The following is a 16,997-nucleotide window of genomic DNA, read 5'->3' as shown; positions in this document are numbered from 1 at the left end:
AAAACTGTTTATCATATATTTTTAGTGTTCCATTTTACGTGAATACGGCTGTATATGGTGACTGATGGGCTCTGAATCTGGATTGCAATTGAAATCAATACGATGAATAGTGACAGTTTCAAATTCCAATTCGAAAATTTGTAAATTCGACCAAATTCTTTTTTACCAAACTATATCAGCAGACAATACTTGGCATGTCCAATAGCAAACCCCCAATAAAAGTACTAGAGTTTTATAGTGGCATTGGAGGATTTCATGCTGCATTATCAAAAACTCATATAGCTTTTCAAGTTCTTCAAGCATTTGACATGAACATCAATGCCAACTTAGTTTATCAAACAACCCATCCAACAGTGCCAGTTTCCGTCCGCAATATTGGCTTTCTTTCTCCCATTGATCTAGATGCATTTCAAGCCGACATGTTTCTTTTATCTCCTCCATGTCAACCATATTCTCGCAAAGGATCACGTAAGGGCATCAATGACAGTCGAGCAGATTCATTTGTTCAGTTACTAGATAGTATCAAAAAGATGCAGCAAAAACCGAAATGGATGCTGGTAGAAAATGTGTATGGATTTGAAACCTCGGATACATTTACAATACTAAAGGAAAAACTGGTTGGCGAGTATGATATTCAAAGCTTTGAGCTCAATCCATGGCATTTTGGAATCCCATATTCCAGACCCAGAATCTTTATTCTAGCCAAGTTGAGGGTGTGCAATCAATGCAAGCAAGACTATCGACTAGATACTGATTCGCATCAAGGAGATCATGAAAAATGTAGCGAGTGTCAGGATTCAGTATTTAAAGGATTTTCGATCCAAGAGTTTAATCACAAGGTCATTAAACAGGAACAGGCACATGCCGCCATGGCAGATCGTTTTTTTCAAGGCAGGGACACAACACCACAGATACTTGCAGGATTTCTGGACAATCCTAACAGTGAAGATACGAATCCATATATGCTGGTGACGGAGCAGGATTTGTGGGCAGCAGCAAGACATTTTGACGTTGTTGGACCGGAGAGCACTCGATCGTGTTGTTTCACCAAGGCATATGGTAGTTATGCACGAGGTGGTGGATCAGTTGTACGAACCGATTCTAAGCCTGGATATAAAGAGCGAGAGGAGGCAGCATTTAAAGCATACAATGAGTTATTTGAAGAGCATAAATTGAAAGTAGAGCTCTTGCAGGTACAGAAACCAACTGTAGAAATAGATTCAAACACGATCGCAGCAGGACTACGTGCCTTGGCCATCGACAGTAAACAGGAGCCAATTGTGCCATTAAATCAATGGGGTAAAAAAAAGCGAGTGACCAAGAAGAAACCATCCATGGAAGCAGCAAGAGAAGGTAAAAGCAAGTGGTGGGATGAACTATCCAAAACCCGACCGTGCCCATTAGTAGAGCTGAAGTTGCGATATTTTAGTTCAAGCGAGATGGGTCGACTGCATGGATTCCCAAAAGAGCAGCTAAAGTTTCCCGAGTCAACTACACAAATTCAGCGATTTAAATTGATTGGCAACAGTCTTCATGTAGATATAGTTCGAATGCTGATAGAATACATGATGGAGTGAATTCAAAGCAGGAACAAATGTTGAGCGAATGCGATCCACACCAACAATAAAATCCAAAGCTTCTACTATTGCCACTCTTATTAACAAATGTCTGTTATACAGGTAAGCACTACTACCATTGATGGAAACTGGCTTTTGCTGAGGTTACTAATCATATCAATATCAAGGCCATATGCGCTCGAATTCTTTCCAAAAACAGTCTTGAAGGCATTCAGACGGCCAGTCTTGAAGCCTCGAATGGTATTAAACAGGAGAACAGCCACTACAGCAGAAACGATGATAGTATCGGAGTTGCTTTTAATGAAAACACATTCCCGGACTTGCATTACTCTGTTGATGCTATCAAGCACTCTGATCGTCATCGTTTGAATCCTGAAATAGTGGCTTCTACACATGCAACTATCTCCTCCAAGGATGAAACCATTGGTAGTAATAATAGATCTACTAAAAGCAATACAAATGCATCTCCTTATCCACAGAATCAATCAGCAGCTAAAGACAGCTCACTCACACCAGCAGCTTCAGACTCCAATAAGCGTCATCAAGCAACACCAACAGCGAATCAAGACTCATCTCATTCTAATCATACTGCTAATGCACGCATACTTGATGCATTGGAAAATACCATGTGGGAAGGCTCGCTCAAGTCAAAGGAATACGAGCGTCGATTTATTCAACAGGACGATTTCTACAAAGAGTCGCACTTTGTTTCTGCCAGTCGCCATTCCACTAGAAACTCATCGGGCCTATTTCTTCCATCCAATGCAAGCAATACTGAACATGGTGCACTAAAATCAACACATGCATCATTAAATACCACACTTTTCTCTGGTCAGAAACTGCCCGACCTTCCTCAAGATTCTTTGTTTTTGCAGTTAATTAAACGTATTGATGTCTGCCGAATCACCAATAGGATTATCGCGTGTGGTTTGCCATGCAAGCTTTCATCTAGTATTACAAACCACAGGAATCACATTGCCGATTTGTGTCGTTTTTTAGATACCAGATATCCCCAAAAATACATGATTTGGAATCTTGCTGGTTCGTATTATCAGTTTTGTCAAAATATGCTGCATATTGAGCAGTTGTTGAGATGCTGACTCGGCAATATATCTATTTTTTTATTGAAATATAGGAGATACAGCACAGGGGACTTATTCTTCAGATTCGTTTCATCATCGAGTACTTGCTTTTCCACTTTCAAAAGCATTTCATTTAAACATCAAGACTCTGCTGGATTTTAGTCGCTCTATTCATGCATGGCTTAATCTTGATCCCGATAATGTGGCTATAGTGCATTGTACAAACGGACTTGCTCGAACAGGTCTTGCAATTGCAACATATCTTCGATTTGCTGACATTATTCCAGATGTAAAAGAAGCATTCGATTACTTTGTTTATCGAAGATCAAAGAAGGATCGTAGCTGGGTAACAGTTAGTATGGACCGATATATCAATTACATGGATCATGTCATGAATACCAATGGGGTTGTCCCTAACCCAGATCCAATTCGACTTCATCACATTGTCATGAACGGCATTCCCAATTTTGACGGAAAAGAGTCTAGCAATCCTGGTATTGAAATTTATGAAAGTGGTAAATTGGTATTTTGTACTCATAGAGCCTCTTCACGCTCATCAGCAAGCATCACATCACATATTCAACGCACCTTGAATTCAGTCGTGTTTCAAGTTCCATTGAATACCGTCTTGTTACTTCAAAGAGATATTCAACTACGGATATTTCACACTCCAGAAGCATCACTGGTTACTTCTTCAAAACTCTCATCCAATACAAAATCTCCCGTGATAACTATGGTCAGTTTTTCGTTTAATTCAGGATTTATGCCTACAAGTGGAATTATTCGTATTGGAGCTGCAGACTTGGATTTATCACCTCATGATATTGCTGAACGTCGCTTTCCTGCCAATTTCACAATTGATATAGTGATTACTGACAGTCCTCAAAGTCAGGCACGATCACAGCGGCATATACCTAATAATATCTCGATTGATGGTACACCAAATTTGTCGTATGAAAGATCGCTAGGTACCTCGTTGATTAAATGTCTGTCTAGATTCGTTTGCTATCACTTGCTCAAGGTTGATCAGGCGAATATGGAAGCACTTGAAGCTAAAGGATATCATTACGTTCTTGCGTGCTATGCTCTTCAACAAACTGAAAATAATGTTGCTCGTGCCGAGACACTTGCTAAATTTTTGTGTAATGAACATCCTTTGCTGAAAGCAACCGCTTTATCTAGTTCACGACGCAGTAACACCAGTTCTTATAGTAGCGCACGCAGTGGTGCTTCACTTCCTCATACTCGGCTTCGGCAGATAAGCTCAATGCCAAGAAACACTGGCTCTTTGGATGGCCATTCATCTTCGCTATCTTCACTATCTTCACAGGCTGTTCAGCAACGCAATATGGTAGACACACCTGCACCAGCTTCCGATACTCTTCAAAAAAACTCTTTTACTATTGATACTAGTTCAGAATTTCTTGGCTCTCAGTTGGTATTGAATGCAAATGCTAATCCTTCTCTTGACCAAGCATCTGATCGCTCGGCTGATTCTTTTGTATCTCGGTCATCCACGATTTCGTCTAATCACGATCCTGTCCAATCAGTAAACTCAGTCATGTCACATATCAGCAATTCGCATTTGTCACTACAACGAGCTGCTAACAGTGCAAGACGCCTTGAACTTCTTTTAAACCAATCTAGTCGTATATCAGAACGAGCTAGATCTTCATCAGTTGTCACTAATGATGAGTTACAGACTACAATACGAACTAGTGGTGATTCTTTTCACTCGCGCCATACCAACCACAGTAATGAATCAGGAACATCCAGCACAACACGTACATTTTCCCCTGTTAATGATTTAAATGAGCTGGTTCAACGAACAAGTAATATATCTTTGCCACAATCAATGCAAGGAACTTCTGAAAAACGAGTGGGACATGCTTTGGTTACAGATTCGCGGTCAAACTTTAGTCACGACAATACATCATCAGATACTGACTTGGTACAGAGCAATATGTCAAAACGTATGCTTCCTTTGAATCATACCACGATTCGTACGCCATCATCTAGTGTTAGACTAAACAGCTTATTAGGAGCATCACGAAGCATAAACTCTGCTACGTCTGACGCGGATGAGGTCACCATATTTTTGGACTGTTCTAAAAGTGATCAAACCACACCAATTGCTCCAAACTCTCCCCTATCAGGTTGCAGTTCTTCTGCAACTGATATTATTATAGTGGAAACGCCCACTATAAGCGATGGAGATGCAACGGATTTGGTGTTGAATTACCACGCTCCACACACTGAAAATTGTAAAAATGATGAACCGCACCTTTCTACAAAGGAAAAGTCAGATGTACAGCCTTCACCGACTTCTGGAATTGATGTGCCGAGTACTGATCCTTTGGAAAATGCTTCCGCACACTCTTTGTCATGTATCAAAGAACAGGAACAGCTACCGTCACAGGCAACCTCTGAATCACTTGAGATTGACACGTTTGATGTCAATGCCAATCATTTACACGAAATCAATATGATGCGCAAAGGAAAATCAATGGTGGCTGCAACTCAATTTCGGACTCCGCAGCCAACACTTCGCGAAAGAAGCAGCAGTACTATATCTGGTGGGGTATATAAACAAAGTGATGACGCAGCTACAAGGAGAAAAGTTCTTGGAATGTCCAAGGGACCAAATGCATGGCCTTTACCACTTTTGAAAGGGCTCAACGGAGATGAAAAAGCAAAGCCTATGGCTTGGCCTACACCTCCCGTAAAAAAGTATAATGAGGGATCTGATGACGACACAATAAGCGATACTAGATCTGATCGTTCTCAAACCAGCAATGATCTCTCTCAAAATGCTGATACACATACCGAGTCTGAAATTCAAGAAAAGATTCAATTGAAAAACGATGCCAAGATTGAGGCTATCGAAGTGAATGAGTCTATAGCTTCTTGCACCACTTTTGATGCTGATGCTAACCCTTTGATTGACAACAAGAAGGCAAGTGTACAACGCAAATCGGAAGATTTAACAAGCTCTACTGTGCGTGTAGTCGAGTCATACGACGCAACTACTGGGCAAGCGGTTGATAAGTCTGGTCGCGCTGCAACAAAAGTAATTGATTTGAAGATTAATCTTGTTGATGCTAAACTATTTGAGCTTGGAGATCTTCCATCCACGACTACTCCACCTGGTTCACCACCTGCACCACCTTTTGCTCCTCCGTTACCACCTGTATTTGATGAACTAGACACAGTCAAGGATGCTACTGTACAGATAGAAGCTCCTCCACCTCCACCTCCACCACCTCCACCACCACTTGCTCCTCCTCCTCCTCCACCACCATCATTTAAAACAGGAGTTTCAACATCTACACCATCTAATACCGCACCGAAAATTCGTGCACGAGCCAAACTTCATTGGAATGAGATTCGTAATGGAAAAAACACTGTTTGGTCCGAATTAGCCTTGAACTCGACTTCCACTTCGTCGACTCTCACCGAGAGATCTGTTCAACTTGATGTAAAACGCTTTGAAGAGCTTTTTTGTATCATTCCAGGCCAAGACAAAAATCAAACTTCTAGCAAATCCAAGATGGTGCAAAAGGCTCGATTCTCTACTTTTCTCGATATTCGCCGTGCAAACAATATTGCTATTGGATTATCAAGATTTACGCGAAGAGGATTAAACACAGATGACCTTTTTACAGCTATTCGAGCGATGAATGAATCAAAGCTGTCTTTTGATGACTTGATCACTATTCAAGGACTCTTGCCTACAACAGATGAGTTGATACTTGTAAGACAATACCTTTCATCTGTGGCAAAAAAGCGTATTGAAGAGCCTACTGAACCTCAGCTACCTCTTGCTCCCGCAGAAGCATTTGCCGTTGCAGCAAGTAAATTCAAACACATCACACATCAAATTTTAGCATTTCTATTCAAAATCCAGCTTCCTTTAGAAGCTGAGGAAGTTCATTCAAAGTTTCATGCTCTTGCAGAAGTATCGCGACAGTTTTGCTTGTCGGAAAATTTCAAGATCTTGTTGCGCACAGTGCTTCAATTGGGCAATCTGACGAATTACGAGTATGGAAGCGGGAACAATGCATCAAGCTATCGTCCATGGATGGGAAAAGAAGCTCGAGCGATTGGGTTCAAAATTGAAGGACTAGCAAGATTGAAGGATGTGAAGAGTGCTGATGGAAAATGGAGTCTCATGACTTTTTTGGTAGAAATGGTGCAAGATTCCGAGTTTTCTTCAGTGCTGGATATTTCGGACGAGTTTGCAGACTTGACCACTGTTCGGCAATTTGATATTCTTGCATTAGTGGCGCAAGTCACTGCCATGCAGGTTACTGCTACGAATCTACGCGAGTTGTGTATTGACGATAGAAGTAGGTTTGGTATTGACGCACAGTTCAAGCAGCTTCTGACCAGCGTACTAAACGAGGCAGATCGATATATTCATACTGTCGTGACTCAGTTTAATTGTTTTGTTAATGCGTGGAGTGATGCTTTGCAATACTTTGGCGAAGACCAGGACGAGTATATCACGCCTTGTCTAGACCCAACGAAACGTCCAAAAAAACCGTCTGACAGTTGCAAGGTGCCTGGGTACTTTTATACTACCTTGGATCTATTCATGCAAGGATTCAAAAGCTCTGTGATAGATTTGCGTAATAGAAGAGAAATGGAACGCAAGCGAATTTCAAGGGAAAAGAAGGCTGCGCTGGAGAAGCAACGTAGAGCAATTATCAAGGCCGAAAGAGAGGCAGCCAAACTTGCTCAAAAGACTACAGCATCAGCGGAAGTTTTGAATGCCAGTGGCTCGATCGTTCAACCTGTAGCCACGATACCCTTTCCATTGCGTGATACTATAAAAGAGGACAATGTAATTTCAAAAACTGTTGATACGCAAAGTGAATTACCAAAGCCTGCTGTCGATCGAGCTGGGGAAGCAAAAGCCATGTTCAAACGATTTTCCATGATGCCAATGAAACCTATTGGACTGGATGAGATTGCGAATCTGGACAATGGCGTCATGTTTGCAGGCAATGACGAAGCCGCCTTTTCAGAATATCTGTCGTCGTCTTTTCTGTCGGAAAATGGTACTGGATTACTTGATAAGCAGCTCTCTCAAAGCGGAGTATCATTTGAATCTTTTTCTTATGACTGATTTCAGTCCAAAGCTTGTCATATTATTTCAGATACAATGTACAAAATTATTCACTTGTTTGGGAATCCAATTTACAGCTGGTGCCAGTGGGCATGAAAAGGCTAGAAAACGCCAAATTTCAACCATTTTTGAATTCGCCAATAAAAATTCTGCTGTCGCCATTCATATCAGTGCATCAACATCAATGGTCCAGAAATCTGCTGCTACTCAACATCAATTAGAAGAGTATCAGATTTTATATGATAAACATGCTGCACATATTGCCGAGTTGCAATGTTTTCTGGAAGAGAGCATTACTCAGAATAGGACTTCTTTGAGTTTGTCTGCTCACGAACTCGTGCATTTTGCAGAGCTCATTCTCGACAAGGGTGAGCTCATAAATATATGACATGGTCTTGATCAATTTATTTGGATTGGGTTACACTAGTGACTAGACTCAACATACAATCAATTCTTGCAGAGTTGTGCAAGCTGCTTTAGTTGAATCCCGCAATCTTGTGTGATTTGGCTCCACATGTCCGTTGGAATTCTATTATCCAAGTTTGATGTCTCGGCATTCAATATCCATTCTCTGGGTTAAAACCTCTAGCATTTACTGCGTCTATAAAAATATCCTAGCATGGCCTAGTCTTGTTTATTCAATTTTGATATTTGCTCCTATATCTCAATCGGTAAACTCATGCTAAAGCTAATGCGTACACTATTTGTAGCCTTACTACTACGGTTCTTCAAAAAACACAAATTTAGTATGGCCAATACACAGGCAGCATTGATAGCACATATTGACTGGCGACTGACACATAATCTATCGCAACTTTGTTTTGAAATGCTTAGTCCTCGCACTGTGGAATATCTTCAGAAAGGATTATTTCAATTTTGGAAAACAGATCTCAAAGGACTGCCGGTGCTACATATCACACCTCGGCATTTTATCCCTTCCAGCGATGGAACAGAGTTGGAAGATTTGCGCTTGTGTGTCATCTTCATTCTTGAGGTCGGACGACGGTGGATTCAAAGCCTCAATCAAAACGATCCCAGTATTGCTCCCGCTAGTGCGTTGTCAGATCTTTCATCACTAAAAGCATCTACGTGTAGCAATGAACCAGTCCCAATATTCTTTCAATGTACAGTCGTAGTCGATCTCTCTGGATTTGGAATGTCCAATATTGTAAGCCTATTGATATTGCTTTGGTTTTATTTATCGATTGCGTCGATACCAACACTTGACAATATAGGGTTTTGGCTAATTAAACCTAAACCAAAATTAGAATTACGAGCTTTTGCCACTCTTTTTGGAGATTTTTCAAAAGCATTTTCCGCAATTTATCGGACAGGTCTTGGTACTCAATTATGGATGGATTCATGCCGGCATATGGAGCGTGTTGCGAACTGGATTGAGTGCAGATGCAACAGAGAAACTCCGATTTATATCGACACCCGAACTGATTGATTATATTCCACCTGAATGCATACCCATATGTAAGCTGTATCGTGTTTAATTTTGGCTATCTAGCTAGATATTCAGATTATTCTGGCCATATGTTGGTGTATCTTTACAAGTTTGAATACTAAACTCCAATCACATTTATTTTCAATTTGCAGCGGTTGGCGGATTGGATTGTGCTTTACCATTGTCTCCTTACATATGTCCAATCATTACTTCTTTTGGATCGTCTGTTCCACCTATACAGCAAACACGAGCACATGAATGTATGATGGATCGTCTGGCTTGCAAAGACGAAGAGATTGATGATTTTGATTTTGAAACACAGAGAGCGGGCATGCTTCAATCCCCAATGCCTGCTTCTTTCATGTCACCTGTTTCTACAGTCCATGAAACCTGGTTTGATGCACAAAGTGCATTTTCCTTGTCATCTTCTTCAGCGTATGGCACAGACATGTCAGAGCCACACCATTCACGAACCCCGACGTTTCCTCCTATATCAGTGAGATCTGCTGCAGATCTACAATTGCTATTGCGGGTTCAGGAATACCGCTCTGGATCTGGGTTGCCACGGACACCAAGTTCACGATCGCTCACCTCTCTGACCAATTTTAAACTCTCAGCTACGCCTGACGCATCGATTAATCGCTCAAATCCTTATTTTGACCATTTATCACGCCCATCTACTCCTATTCAGTTGTCAGACACTACTTCACAAGAACGACACTTTCGACCAATTACTAGATCAAGCACAACTCTGTTGAAACACAATTCACAAACCACGACTACATCTTCCAGTACTTTACCTTCCCAAAGTACTAGTTGGATCCCCTATTTATATACCCGTATTTTTGGTCATCGCTCTCGTACTCATTTTTTTGCAAGAAAACCTCGGTTTCAAAACGCTATTGCTTCAAAATCTATGGTCCTTTCACCTTCAACTTCCCAATCCAGTCTTACGTCATCTTTTGAACCAGAGTCGGAGCATCCTTCTTCTCCACCTCCTGCTGGAATAGTTTCATGGTTGCACAAAATTGTTAAACCGCCTTGGAGAGTTATTTTTGTAATTATTATATCTGCGTTGATTGGACGGCGACTTTGGGCTACACATGCTCGTTCATAAAACTTGTATTTGCTTGATATAATGGGTTTATTCTGAAATGAAACACAGTAGATCACAAAGTATTATTTCAGCACTATTATATCAACATAACACGGTATATACTTGTTTGTGTCCAGGGATTATGTTTATCCATGACAACCAAATGGCGATAGGCTGGATTGTTGATGGAATTGGGTGGTGCAGAAGGCTCAAAACATACAGCAGAAAATCGTCCATACTGAGCATTGCTTGGCTGGCTGGATTTTTTTGCAGAAAGTGATACATCTAACCAATTCGAGGTATAGACTTGAATGCCTAGTGCATCGGTATACATCTCCAACGCGATTCCAGATGCATGAGAGGCTAGCCGCATTACAGGCGGACCTAGGTCGCAATATTTCAATTTTGAATCCAACCCATGATCGGATTTTGTTTTGGTAGAATGGGATTTCAAATAAAAGTGATCCACACCGCCAAATCGCACAATACATTCCAATCCATTTGCAATAGTCTGTGGATGTGTGATTGGTAAAAGTAATCGGGTTTTGTATGGATCTGGGCAAACCCAATATCTTGATCAGCAAAATCCGTGCAGTCCAACACTTTTCCTGTAGGAATCTGAGTATCGTCTAGTTCAAGAACACCTTTTACGCCAGCCATGTCAATTGTGTGATCCAGTACAGTTGGGTTTACCATCCCGTCGAGATTAAAGTATGGATGCGTGGTAAGATTCACATATGTCTGTAAACTGTCGGGCTGATCTGTATCCATTATTGCCTCGATTTGAACTACTAGATCCGTAGCCTGTAAGGTATATGTGATGGTAATATTCAGTGAGCCTGGATAGTTTTGATCATTGTTGAGATTTAAAAGTGAACGAGATGGATGGTGGATGATGGGAAAGAATGGATTTGACAAGTACAAGTGTATGTACAAGGCACCAAATGATACCAGTTTTCTTGATCGTTGTTTACTTTAGAATGTACTACAACTTGCTCAAAATTACTTTTTCTCGTGGTAGACAGTTGAGTAGATTGCTGGTAGGCAGCAAACAAAATCCATTTTGTTAGGAATCATGTCGAATATTTTGTGCCAGATCTATAATAATGCTTGTCTTGGAGTGAATCAACTTAGATTTACTGCCCAATTGATCTGATCCAGCAATATTTGATTATCGCGGATAGTTTCAATGGACATCATGATAAAAGTAACCATGTTTACACTCGGAACCGGAAACCATTATCGACAACAGTCCATTTTGTTGGTTTTGGCACCATTAAATCCTGGTGTCAAAAAGTAATGCTCGGCCTACATAGATTCAACATTACTCCTTATTGTTCGGTAATTCCGAAGCAAATCTGACAATCTGGCAAAAAACCATCCCAGAGACATGATTCAACTGCTCCATGGCTTGAATATGTGCATTGCGGGTTTGATCAATACGTTGATATTCCTGTAAAATAGTATTGTTGCGCTGTTCATTTTGCAAATGATCCAGGTTCTTTTGTTCGTAATCCATCCTTTTAGTCAATCGATCGTGTTGGGACAACTGATGGTATCCAGATTGATTCATGAAATCATGGTGATTATTCGGAATGAGCACACTGTCGGTTCAGTGATTCTGTGTTTTGAAATGTCCTTGATCTGTGGGTTAATTTATGAGTATTATTGGAAAGTGTCCAGATATGATCATGCTGTTTATGCCATTTGGCAGAGTACTGGTTTGCTCATCTTGTGAGTCTCGACTATCTCTTGAACCAACTTTGAAAGTCATCTTGTAATCACAATTATGACAATCAATGGACTTTTGCTGAATGTTTGTAGCGTATCAAGATTGAAGGTTGATCCAAGCAGAGTATTGATCTTCCGAGTCTCGATTGATTGGCAAAAAAGACGTCGCAAGCATCGACGCTTTGGAATGTGTTGCGATTAGTTTAATCGTTTTGCAATAACCCACAAATCACTCCAAATGTCTCTAGTACGAATTTACCTCGATAAACTTTTATTTTCCGTTGATTTATAAAGTTATCAAAGAACTAGTTCCATCAAACAAAAGCCATTACAGGATAATGGTTCCAATTCATGTGTACCATCCAATATTGTAATTTCCAAATCCAACTGGACTTTCAATTGTAATGTCTGATCAAATCGTTTGCTTGATTTTAAAACAATATCGAAGCATATCAGCTAGTTTTCCGTCGCGTTCTTGTATATATTCTGGGTTACTCTGGGTAAATCCACCCATTTGCATTTCAGCATTGAATACTGTCAAGAACTGATCTATGGATGTACTGTGAGGTACTGTGAGGTATTGGGTGACAAGTATGACAGAGTGTCTTTGGATGTAAACGACCTGTTTGAAATCATTTGGTAATTATTGTTACATTTGATGATGCTGCCCATTTCAGTGTTTCCGAAAGTTGAAATTCGCATCCCCAAACATTCAACTTTGTAACCCATTTGCTTGTGAGATGTGCTTGATTTGCATGGTAGTTTGATACAAGATATTCATCAATCACCCGTCAATGGGTAATATCATCAGACTTGTATCACCTATTACAACCGTGAAAAAAGCATCCGTTGAACTCGAACAGTATTCGTTTTGTCATCATAGCCGTCTACATTGTACTTTGCAATCGTTTTGTTCTGTTCAATGTCCCGACCCAATTCTTGCTCAATGCTACGAATCCACAACTGTTCGTATTTGGAAACGTTGTCATGCCTTTGTGTGCTTTATCAGGACTTGCGTGAGATATTTCTTGATGGCATTAATATCATACGAACCCGAGTTGAAGTCGTATACTGACAACACATCCAGCCATTCCAGCAATTTGTTGCGCAACGACTTTCATGCCTTGACAACTTCAAACCTATCAATATATATAAACAACTCTGTGTACTTGGATACAGATCATGTAGATATTTCATTTGTATGTTATTCATCTTGATCATCTTGATCATCATTACATCCAATGCTTTTTCAGTCGTTCCATCTACATGAATAAGCTCTGGGGTTGTTTTCTCACTGCCCATAAAACTGATGCTTGACAACTCGTGTATTACAAGATACTGCAACTTTGAATCTGTATCCAATTGACAATGCTTTAACCAAGTCTTGAAATCATTGAAATCATAGGAAATCATAGGAAATCATAGGAAATGAAATGAAACAAGGACAGTGTCTCAGATCTTGAGCAGCACACACCGTATTTGCTTCAAACATGTCAAAAACACCAGTCTTGGGTTGATAGTTTCCATTATCGAATAGTATCTTTGGTTTGCCCTGATTACACATTAACAAGTGTCGGTTGATTTTCTTGAACTCACTCAAATGCATGGCATTCAGCACATTCAAAGACTTTGGTCAATTGGTTGATGTTTTTGATACAATACAAGTGATGGGTATGAGTTTTAAATTGGTATATATGTCTGTGATCCATATTTGTTTGTAGTGTTTATCTGAATGTCTTTTCATCATTGGTTTGTTGCTGTTGAATCTGTACACATTGATGCTTACAGAATAATGTTTTTCGATATCATTCGGGTGTTTAACGTCAATCCCAGAATAATCTTTATTTATCTTGATGCCGTAGTAATCGTGAAACAACTCTGGCATTTCTTGACAATCTATGTCATCTTTTTCTGGCATTTCTATCATGAGCAAGACAATACCAGAACCAAAGATTATTGGGTGCATCTTCAAATGACACAATATTTGGTGTTTTTGATGAAATCTGGCAATACTAATGGTGAACCAGCAGACATTTCACGTAGTGGAGTCGACAAAAGAACGTACTCATATATGCTCTCAACGCTCCACTTTGAATTCGACGTTTCAGTCGGTCAATGATATCGTCGCCAGTTAGTTGTTCCAGAATACTATCAACTGATGTATTAATCAATGGCAGTTTGCATTGAAAAATGAAGTACTACCAGATGGATTAAACTGAATTGTTTCTTTGGTCGCTACATTTTGCAGTATATACCCGAATTGAACACCAAACCAATATCAAATGTTTTGATTGCTGTGGAGCGTAAGCGCAGATTTCCGAGTGGGAATCAATATCCCACTTCAAACTGTTCATTGGACAAGAATGTTTGCATTTCCCAAAAAGAATCTGATTTTCAAGTTGCTTGTTGAAGAGTAAGCTAGTTCTACAAGCTGGATATCTCAATTCATTTTGACAGCACATTTCTGACATATCAAAATATAAAAGCATTGGAAGCACTGAATTAGATGTGAGAATATGCCAATGTAGCAGATTGCACATTGCAAATATTTTTTTGTAAATGGATGGCTGATTGTCATTTTATTTTCAGTCATGTATCTATCCCAAGAAATATATTCCCGGCTTTAATCTGAGTTCGAATATAATCCATTTAAATATTTCAAATGGAGATCGTAACAAGCGTGAAATTGTCGAGTTAGTGGAATATACTCTTGAACCGCTACATGAAAAGACTAATGTATTTACATGAAATTATTGTGTTGGGTAATATTATACAATGAATTTCGAAATCAATACCCACAATGAATATCTTGAACGCATACGGAATTGGAATCATTGCAACCCAAATGAAAATGAGCAATTGTGACAATGACATCGAGATTATTATCAAAGAAACAAGGATAAAGACCAGAAAACATACAGATAGTACTATTCATTGAATTCCGATCTTGAGAAGGAGAAGGAGAGTAAAAAAGGGTAAAGAAAGCAAAAACACAATTCCAGAACAATAAATAGAAACAATCACAAGTGCTTTATTCAAGCAGATATAAAGATACATTGATTAAACACGGAAAATAAAGTTGTTCATTCAGAGTAGATTAACAAGTGATTTCCACAACGATGGACATGATTGACATGATACCGAGTTGTTCCACCACAGTGTAAAAAGACTGCACTATCAGTTCCACGATCATTGGTAGCAACAATATCATCACTGGAATCTGAATGTGTCATCAATTGATGAGAGATTGTTGGTTGACAAACTGTCTCACTGCAATGGAAAGAGACATTTGAGTTGCTTTCATTATTGCTTGAATTCAAGTGTCAACATCAACTGTTGGTATTCACACTCACTACAATGACAACTATTGCTGTAACAGAAACCAGTCTCTTGTAATGAATACACAATTTTATTGAACATTTTCAATAATCAAAGTAGCACTTGAGTCCATCCATTTTTCGATGCTCTTACTCCGGTAATCTACAGGAGTACAGCCATCGTCATCATATGGACAATACTCATCATCGGATTCTGCACCACCAGCCATACGCCAAATAAGACACGCTGTCTTGTGGAACTCTAGTGCATCTCTGTTTGGCTGCAGAGTTGGATCGCCAAGAACAAAGTATAATGCCATCTCGCCATTAGATTCGACTGCTTGTCGATTATCAATCCGAGCCCAGTCTTCTTCGTTAGCAATGCGCAATGCTCGTAAATTTCGAACAGCTCGTTCCCAATTCATGTGCTTCTCGCTTGTTGGATCATTCGTCTCATTGACTACCTTGACCACCAGTTTGTTATCCACTACATCCACGTATTGCTTTAGGGAATCAAATTCGATATGGCATCCAGAGCAAAGGAGCAGTCCGTTTTGGACTTGATGTTTCTGCGCTAGACCAGCTCGTAACAGGATTGGGGATTCGTTGTACGCTACTCCAATGTTTTTTTGGGCGATGATGTGTGCTCCTTGAAGTTTTCGCTTATTGCCTTCCCAGCAAAACAAGCAGGCAACGTCTCTTTCCTCGACAGCATTCTTCAAGTCCCTGTGAGACAGCTCACTCTCTTTTGGGACATTGCTTATATTTCCAGCAGAGTTGGTTCTTGATGGTGCCCTTGAAGAAGCTGGAGTGTGGCAGCTGGATGAGCTGTTGTAATTTTTGTGGAATGGCAGTATGTAGTACTCAAACATCTCGTCAATGAATGTACGAGGATGCTCTGAGTCTGCCAACTGGACCTTGGTTGAGAACTCTTGCTGCTCTGCAAATTGGTTGGCAGCCAGCAGGTCGTGCAACTGAGTGGTGTGCGAGGTTTCTCCCTCTTGGATGATGCCCAAGAAGAAACCTCGTTTGTTGTCATCCTGCCATTCAGACTTGGCTCTCTGTGTTGGTATGGCTTGAGTGCTGATTTGGTAGTATTCATTCAACAGTTGTGTTGTTGCTGTCTTTGTTGTTTCGATATTCATTTGATGTTGTTTTTTGGAAGGAAAGAAAATGAAACTCGAACCAACAAAATAAGCGCAGTCGCCAATCAAATTGGACAATATCCATCAATAATCTTTTAAACTCGTACAGTTTGTACAGTGTTGTCATAAAAGTCATAGTTTGACACATTTTCATCAAGTTATCAGTGAGTATCAGTGAATATCAGTCAGCAAAACTGGTCTCGTTGGTCGATATACTACTATAGTGTAGTCAATTGAATGATAGTATTGACACTTGACTAGTCACTAATACATGTGAATACATGACAAATGCTTAATTTGACTGTGATTTCACACAAGAATGCTTAATTTGATAATATTCAGAGCATGTGAATTTGAATACATTCTTCACACAATATCGAGTTTGAATGTGAGACAATCATGTTTGGCTGTATGATCTATATTTGAATCGATTTGCTACTTTCAATAAACTCCAAAATGACCATCAAA

General features: G+C 39.9%; 6 protein-coding genes across 6 annotated transcripts; 3 read left to right on the top strand and 3 right to left on the bottom strand.

Moving 5' to 3' along the window:
- Positions 1–194: 194 nt before the first annotated feature.
- Positions 195–1,577, top strand: BATDEDRAFT_29368 (uncharacterized protein; the record flags this gene model as incomplete). The annotated part of the gene is made up of 3 exons (XM_006675576.1): positions 195–780; positions 892–1,088; positions 1,311–1,577. 3 exons carry the CDS (start codon positions 195–197, stop codon positions 1,575–1,577), a joined length of 1,050 nt encoding a protein of 349 aa, XP_006675639.1.
- An 87-nt stretch (positions 1,578–1,664) lies between these two features.
- On the top strand, positions 1,665–7,790 carry BATDEDRAFT_22349 (uncharacterized protein; the record flags this gene model as incomplete). The annotated part of the gene is made up of 3 exons (XM_006675480.1): positions 1,665–1,679; positions 1,745–2,618; positions 2,713–7,790. 3 exons carry the CDS (start codon positions 1,665–1,667, stop codon positions 7,788–7,790), a joined length of 5,967 nt encoding a protein of 1,988 aa, XP_006675543.1.
- Positions 7,791–7,974: 184 nt separating this feature from the next.
- BATDEDRAFT_22348 (uncharacterized protein) lies at positions 7,975–10,357 on the top strand (the record flags this gene model as incomplete). The annotated part of the gene is made up of 4 exons (XM_006675479.1): positions 7,975–8,158; positions 8,501–8,958; positions 9,059–9,269; positions 9,393–10,357. The coding sequence occupies 4 exons, from the start codon at positions 7,975–7,977 to the stop codon at positions 10,355–10,357; spliced, it is 1,818 nt and encodes a 605-aa protein (XP_006675542.1).
- Positions 10,358–10,433: 76 nt separating this feature from the next.
- BATDEDRAFT_22347 (uncharacterized protein) lies at positions 10,434–11,909 on the bottom strand (the record flags this gene model as incomplete). The annotated part of the gene is made up of 3 exons (XM_006675478.1): positions 10,434–10,847; positions 10,940–11,175; positions 11,780–11,909. The coding sequence occupies 3 exons, from the start codon at positions 11,907–11,909 to the stop codon at positions 10,434–10,436; spliced, it is 780 nt and encodes a 259-aa protein (XP_006675541.1).
- A 707-nt stretch (positions 11,910–12,616) lies between these two features.
- On the bottom strand, positions 12,617–14,645 carry BATDEDRAFT_22346 (uncharacterized protein; the record flags this gene model as incomplete). Its single annotated transcript, XM_006675477.1, has 7 exons — positions 12,617–12,689; positions 12,897–13,030; positions 13,304–13,450; positions 13,542–13,619; positions 13,854–13,987; positions 14,133–14,222; positions 14,606–14,645. The coding sequence occupies 7 exons, from the start codon at positions 14,643–14,645 to the stop codon at positions 12,617–12,619; spliced, it is 696 nt and encodes a 231-aa protein (XP_006675540.1).
- An 814-nt stretch (positions 14,646–15,459) lies between these two features.
- Positions 15,460–16,529, bottom strand: BATDEDRAFT_34266 (uncharacterized protein; the record flags this gene model as incomplete). The annotated part of the gene is made up of 1 exon (XM_006675744.1): positions 15,460–16,529. One exon carries the CDS (start codon positions 16,527–16,529, stop codon positions 15,477–15,479), a length of 1,053 nt encoding a protein of 350 aa, XP_006675807.1. The 3' UTR covers positions 15,460–15,476.
- Positions 16,530–16,997: the final 468 nt, after the last annotated feature.

The sequence above is a fragment of the Batrachochytrium dendrobatidis genome (assembly GCF_000203795.2).
Source record: "Batrachochytrium dendrobatidis JAM81 unplaced genomic scaffold BATDEscaffold_1, whole genome shotgun sequence".
Taxonomy (NCBI): Eukaryota; Fungi; Chytridiomycota; class Chytridiomycetes; order Rhizophydiales; genus Batrachochytrium; species Batrachochytrium dendrobatidis.
The sequence above is the reverse complement of the archived record's forward strand: the minus strand, read 5'-3'. Positions and strand labels throughout refer to the sequence as shown.